Here is a 7313-nt window from a genome sequence, read left to right on the forward strand (position 1 = left end):
TTTCTATGTTTCAGAATCTTGACTGTATAGTTATAGTTGAGCTTTACATTGTGCTTTGATTCCTTTGCCACTTTGTATTATTAGTAAACTATGGTTGAGGGATTGGAAAGGATTAGTAGGACTGGTAAGACGACTCCAATCATTCACTTTTTCATTTCCTGTACTTGTGCTGCTAAATATTTCCTGGAGGATGTCATATAACCATGCTAATTTGGTTCACTATAAATTTATACTCCCATTACTGTGAGCAAATCGTTTTATTTTTCTTCTGCTTGATTTTCTATCACATTCTTTTCTCAAATTAGCCTTTGCTCCCTTTTCCTTTCAGTTAATGATCTCCACTTATACTTCACTGAAATAATTGAGGCCATCTCTTCCTCCTCCTTCTCTGTCCCAATCCCAAATCACCTCAATATCATCCCATCTTGGAGAATGAGATGCCAAAACTTTCAATTTTGGTCTCTGCAAATACTAATCTCTCTATTTATGCCCTTGATCCCATCCCCCTGTATCTCTTTTGGGGCCTTGCCCCTTCAAATCATTCCTTTTTCTACCTAATTTTCAGTCTCTCCTCATCTACTAGTTTCTTCCCTGCTACCCATAAACATGCCTCCTCTCTTCATCTTCAAAAGATCTTTATTAACCCTAACAAACTCATAAGCTATCATATTATAACTCTCTTCCCTTTCATAGTCAAATTAATAGTAAAAAATTTTCTTTTCTTACTTTCCCACACCATAACTCTTTCAGTTTGCCTTCAGTCCACACCATTTAACTGAAATGAGGTTACTAACAATCTTTTTATGGCTAAACCCAAAGACCTTTTTTCAATCCACATCCACTTTGTTCTCAAAGCACTATTTGATTCTGTTAACCACCCCCTTGCTTATGAATTTTTTCCTGGGTTGTTTTTTTTTTTGACATTGTCTGTCATAGGTCTCTTTCTACACAATAAGATTCTTCTTTGTCTCTTTCATAAGATTATGCAATGTGTTGCCTTTGTCTGGATTCAGGGCTGTGTCCTGGGCTTCCTTCTCTCTTTTTAAATCAAAATTTTATTTGATTCTGAACTTAAGAAATATAACAAGATTTCCATAACAAAGTAGAATAGGAAAAAAAAAAGAATTGTACCTGAAAATGTAGATCTATTATATATAATTTGTGGTTCCTTTCAAATATTCAACAGTTGTATAATTTTTCCTCTTCCCTCCCCTCAGCCTCATCCTATAGATGGTTACCATTAGACACACGAAACCCTTTTTAATTTAATGTAATGAAAATTATCTGTTTTATTTTTCACAGTGCTCTTTCGTTCACAAATTGTTTACCTACTCATAAGTCTTGATAGCTTATATGTTCTATGTGGTTCAATTTTCTTGTAATATCTCACTTTACATCTATGTCATATATCTATATATTTATCTACATGTACACACATGTATCTATATGTATTGATGTATATGTGTGTGTGTGTGTGTGTGTGTGTGTGTGTGTTTGTGAGTTATTCCCCAAGATGTAAACAGCATCTTCCTTTATAGGACCTTTGTAGTTAATTTATACATAGTTATAATAGAATAACTTGGTCACTCAAAGTTATTCTTAAAACAAACAATATTGCTGTTACTGTATACAGTGTTCCCTTGGCTCTTCTCATTTTCCTCTTCATTGTTTTGTGCAAGTTTTTTCATGTTCTTTTAAATCACTGAACTCATCATTTCTTATAGCAGAGTAATACTCCATCACAATTTGTTCAGCTACTCTCCAATTGAAGATTGACTGCAATTTCCAGTTCTTTGTCACCACAAAGACAGCTGTTATAAATATTTTAGAACATATAAATTCTCTTCCTTTTCCCCCTAATCATCTTGGAAAATAGATTTAATAGGTCAAAGGGTATATACAGCTTTATAACCCTTTTGGCATAATTTCTGATTCTTCTCTAAAATGGTTGGATTAGCTTACAGAGCCACCAACAATGAATTAAGGTTCTCCTTTTTTCCACATCCTCTCTAACATTTATCACTTTCTCCTTCTGTCATTTTAGCCTATCTGATAGATGTGAAATAATATTTCAAGGTTGTTTTAATTTTCATTTCTCTAATCAATAATGATTTAGAGCATTTTTTATATGACTATAAATTATTTTGATTTTTTAATGGAAAAGCACCTGTTCATATCCTTTGACCATTTATATTTGATAAAGTTCTTTTTTATCTCATTTTAAAATGTGTTTCTTGTAAGCAGCATATTGACAGATTCTAATTTTTAACTCATTCTGTAATCCATTTCCATTTTATGGGTGAGTTTATCCTATTCACATTCAAAGTTACTATTTGTATATTTCCTTCCATTCTATTTTTCCTTATTGTTCTTCTCAGTCTCTTTTTACCCTGTCCCTCCTCTCGTTTATTTTTAACCATTACCTCTCTAATCCACATCTTGTTCAAAGAATTCCTCCCATGGGAGATGACTAAGACCATTACATTGAATTCCCAATCCCTATATTTTTGCCTGCCTGCATTGTTGATTTCCTTCACAGGCTAATTGTACAATATTTCAGAGTCCGATTCTTTTTGTACAGCAAAATAATAGTTTGGACATGTATACTTATTTTGTAATTAATTTATACTTTAATATATTTAACATATATTGGTCATCCTGCCATCTAGGGGAGGGAATGAGGGGAAGGAGAGGAAAAATTGGAACAAAAGATTTGGCAATTGTCAATGCTGTAAAATTACCCATGCATATAACTTGTAAATAAAAAGCTATTACAATTTAAAAAAAAAAAAGAAAAGAAAAAAGAAAATGCCACCTGCATCCAGAAAAAGAACTATGGGGATATAATGTAAATCAACATGTGATATGTTCATTTCTTTTTTTTCTGTTTTTTTTTCCTCTCCCATGATTTTATCTTTTTGTTTTTTTTTCTCTTTCAACATGATTCATAAAGCAATGTATATTAAAATAAATAAACAAATAAGAAAAAAAAAAGAATTCCTCCCTTATAATCTCCCCTTACTTTTCTATTCCTTATTCTATTCACCTTTAAGAATCTCTCCTTTTTCTTCTCCTCTTAACCTCCTAAATGTTGTACTATACCTACTAAACTCCCTTATCTTGTTCCCTCCCCTTTTTATTTCTTTATAAATTTAGAAATGTTTTTATATCCTTCTAGATGTATATGTTGTTTCCTCTTTAACCCAGATCTGAGAAGAGTAAGGTTGTTAGCACTACCAGTCCTTGAACCTAACCTGTTTCCTCTGTATCAGTTTTCCTCCTCTCACACCTAGTATGAGATAATTGCTCCTTTTTACTTTTTCCTACTCAATTTTGTTTTTTAGAATCATTTTATCATATTCAGCTCAGCTCCAACCTTTCTTTCAAAATACCCAAATACTGATGACAGTCTTAAGAATACTTTGATAACATTTTCACATATAACAAGTAGTTTGACTTTATTGAGTCATAATTGTTATAAAGAATCAAAATTATGTGGATTTTATATGTTGAATTTTCCATTAAAATCAGATCTTTTTATGACAAATATCTAAAAGTTTTTCAGTTCAATAAATGTCTTTTTTGTTGTTGTTGTTCATTTAGGATTATATTTAACTTTGCTAGATAAGTTATTTTTGGCTGCAATTCCAGTTCTTTTGCTCTTTGAAATATAGTGTTTCAAGAAAGACAGTCTTTTAGTATACTTGGATCTTATGTAATTCTGATTGTGGCTCCACAGTATTTGAGTTTTTTTTCTCCTTGCTTATAATATTTTTTCTTTAACCTGAGAAACTTGGCAATGATATTCCTGTAGGTTTTCATCTTGGGATCTCTTTTAGTTGGTGATTAGTGGATTTTTTTCCCTATTTCTACTTTATCCTTTTGTTCTAGAACTTTAGCACAATTTAATTATTTCTTATAATATTGCATCAATTCTATTATTATTATAACTTTCAGGTAGTCTAATAATTCTTATATTGTCTTTTCTTGATTTATTCTCCAAATCAGTTGTTTTTCAAATGAGATGTTTCACATTGTCTTCTATTTTTTTATTTTATTGATTTTGTTTTTATTATTTCTTGTGTTTTATAATGTCATTAACTTCCCTTTACCCAATTCTAGTTTTCAAGGAGTCATTTTCTTAAGACCTTTCTGGACCTTTTTTCAGTTGGTTGACTTTATTTTCATAGTTTTCTTGGGTTGCTCTTTTTTTCTCTCCTCTCATTTCTCCTCTGTCTCTCTTATTTGATTTTTGAAGTCCTTTTTAAGTTCTCCTAAGAACTCTTTGAGCTTGTTACCATTTGACATTACCTCTTTGGGATAGGAGTGGCTTTTTTTACTTGAATATCTTCCCCTGAATACAAACCAGATCTCTATCTCTCTAGTAGCCGTCTATGGTTGGGCACTTTCTTCTTTGCTTACTCCTTTTTATTTTTATTTCTAGCAGCTGATTGTAATAAGCTCTAATCCTGGAATATGAAGAATGTGTCCTAGGCCTTAAATCCTTTTTACTCTTATTTTCTGAGCTTTATCCCAGACCCAATCTGAGGCACTTTTCTTCACTCCCACGCCATGTTTAGGGCCCCTAGCGACATTGTGCTGGGTCTTGCTCTTAGCAGACCCTCCAGCTGCTGCAAACTTCAGGTCTTCTCCTTGACCTGGAACCAAAACCAGAACTCAGCTCCCCTATAAGTAAGTGCTCAGAGTCAGGAACACCCTGACCCCACTACTACCCATCCTCACCAGGCATGCCTCTCTTCTTGACATCCACTGTAGCTCAGGACCACATCTGGTCAGGATAGTTTGGTTATCTCTAAACAGCAGAAAGCTCTTCAGTCTTCCCTTCCCTTCAGATCTTATCTGATCCTTCTCAATAATCCCATCAATTCCTCTGAATTCTTTAAACAGATATTTAAAGTCTACCTTTCTCTCAGCTCTTTTGAGCTCCACTTGGATGTCCCATAGACCTCTCAAAGTCAAACTCCCTAAGAACTCTTATCATTACACTTAAACTTAGACCTTTTCCTAATATTCCTATTTTTTCAAGTGACCCAGCTTTGTTGCCTCCTGTTTTTCATTTGTCCTGAATACCCAATCACTTGCCAAACCTTGTCAGTTTCTACTTTCATAAGACTTAGGACATCAAGTACATTCCCTCGCTCACAACCCCATGCCTAATTCTGGCTTCCAAGACTTCGGGTGAATTATTGCAATAACCAACTTGTCTTCCTCCATCCACCCTTTCATTATAAAAATCATCCTCCACAAAACTGTCAAATTGATATTCATAAAGCATAGTCTTGGACTAGGTAACTCCCCTGCTCAAGGAGTTTTATATAATAGAGTAAAATGCATGCCTGGAATATTCTCCATTACTAATTAGTTTTTCTCCATTATACATATTGTTACTTTTATCTCTTGGAACCATTAGCTCCCTTAAAGGTTCAGCTCAAGTGATTAACTCCTTCCAGAAACCTTTTCTGATTTACTTCTACCTTCTCTCAAATCACTTTTGTATTTTATTTATACATATATAGCTATAACTGTGCATCTATCTATTTTCTATTTACTCATGTAAACACATATCCTAAGCAGAAATAAGTTTCTCGAAGCCGGGGATCTCAATTTTGTATTTTATCAATCACCAGCACAAACGTGCCTGCTGCATAATGTTTGTTGGTGTTGAATGCCAGTGACTGTGTTAGGATTCGTGCCTGTCCCAGGCTGGCCATCAGAGGGAAGGAGGTGCCAGCAGTGCAGAGCTCCAGCCCTGGATTTGAATCTGGAATTCACTATCTACACCTCAGATATTTATTGATCAAATCACACCCCATGAGCCTGTTTCTTTGTCTAAAAGGGATGACTGCATTCAAGATGGTTTTGAAGATTGAGATAATGTGTAAAGCCTTTTGTAAATCTTGGAGTGTTAAATAAATGCTATCATTATTAGGAGCAGAAATAGTAGCAATTAACTTTCTGGATTTCCCTGGAAGGATGTGGAAATAAAACAGGACTTGGATGTGATTGCTCATGCCTCCCGAGTCTCTAAAGCAGTAATATGAGTCCTGGCCTTTAGATCACCTTCTGAAAAAAGCTGTCACGGGGGAAGAGGAGGGCTGGGTAATTTCAGAACTCACTTTGAAATAAGACCTGTAATTCACTTGTCTCCCCTTTCCTCCCCACCAGTTTTGTTCCCTGTTTTTTGGAGCAGTTTCACCTAAGCACCGTGACTTCAACCAACCATGGCTCAATCTGACACCAAGTGACAGTGAAGATGATGATAGTCATAGTCTGTTCTCCCAAGTCTTCTGATGTTGAATGATGGCTTCACAAGTTCAGCTTCCAGATTGTAGACCGGATGACCCATTACTAAAACATGCATCTGTTTAACAAGTTCTTATAAGGTTTTTGTTTAAAGAGAATACCTTAAGGGGTTCGTAGTACTTCGTTCTGATAGGATTGAAAATAATATCACTTTAAATAACTGTTATTAAATGTGTGTGGTTGTAAAATATAGGCCATTACTGTGATCTGTGATGCCTTGGGGGAAGCCCAAGGTCACCATTCTTCTCTGTGGCCCCAGCTGAACATTCAGTTCCCTTCTCAAAGTGCAGAAGTAAGTTCAGTGCCTTTTCACAATAGAACTTGGTCAGTTTAACTAAAACATCTAAACTTTATTCAATGGCTAATAACCTGTAGGAATCAGTGCCAACCCTTTAATATACGTCAACATAGCTTGCCACACAATGTTGTTTTGTGATTGATTCATGGATAACATTGGTACTTGGGTGCAAAGATTCAAACTCTAAAACTGTAATGTCAGCTTTTTTCTTATTGTTGAGAAATTCTGGGTTAAGGGTTAACTCCTTAAGTCCCAGAGAGACCTGAAAATCAAAATCTAATCAATCATCTGTGAAACAAGAACGTCCATTTTATTATTTGGCATTTCCAGTCTTGAGTTTTGTGACATAGGAGATAGTAATTTTATTAAGACCGAAAATTTTCCCTAAAGGAGCCGATACCCAAAATGTCTCAGCATACATACCCATAAAAAGTAGCTTTTATCACTCCCAACAAGAGTCTGCATTGGGTTAAAGGTAGGAATAGGAATGACCTTAACTCTTTCCCTGACCCTCTACTGATGGTAGTTTACCCGATAAACACAAGCCAAAGAAATCGAACAGCAAAAAACATTGCTTTGTAATACCTTTTGGCTGGCCTTTTCCTTCCCCAAACTGGCTCATGGGTTTTTTTAGAACCTGCCAACTAGACTTTTGTGAGTTCTATCAAATCTCTGAGAAACCAGCAAATAT

General features: G+C 34.8%; 1 protein-coding gene across 1 annotated transcript in view; it reads left to right on the forward strand.

The window, feature by feature from the left end:
• RAD9B (RAD9 checkpoint clamp component B) overlaps nt 1-6516 on the forward strand; it is a 46044-nt gene extending 39528 nt beyond the window's left edge. Inside the window, exon 11 of the mRNA XM_051975917.1 lies at nt 6187-6516. Coding sequence (XP_051831877.1) covers nt 6187-6312 — 126 coding nt within the window. The 3' untranslated portion in view covers nt 6313-6516. The remainder of the gene's footprint in view (nt 1-6186) is intronic.
• The last annotated feature ends 797 nt before the right edge of the window (nt 6517-7313 follow it).

The sequence above is a fragment of the Antechinus flavipes genome, chromosome 1, assembly GCF_016432865.1.
Source record: "Antechinus flavipes isolate AdamAnt ecotype Samford, QLD, Australia chromosome 1, AdamAnt_v2, whole genome shotgun sequence".
In the NCBI taxonomy this organism is placed as follows: domain Eukaryota; kingdom Metazoa; phylum Chordata; class Mammalia; order Dasyuromorphia; family Dasyuridae; genus Antechinus; species Antechinus flavipes.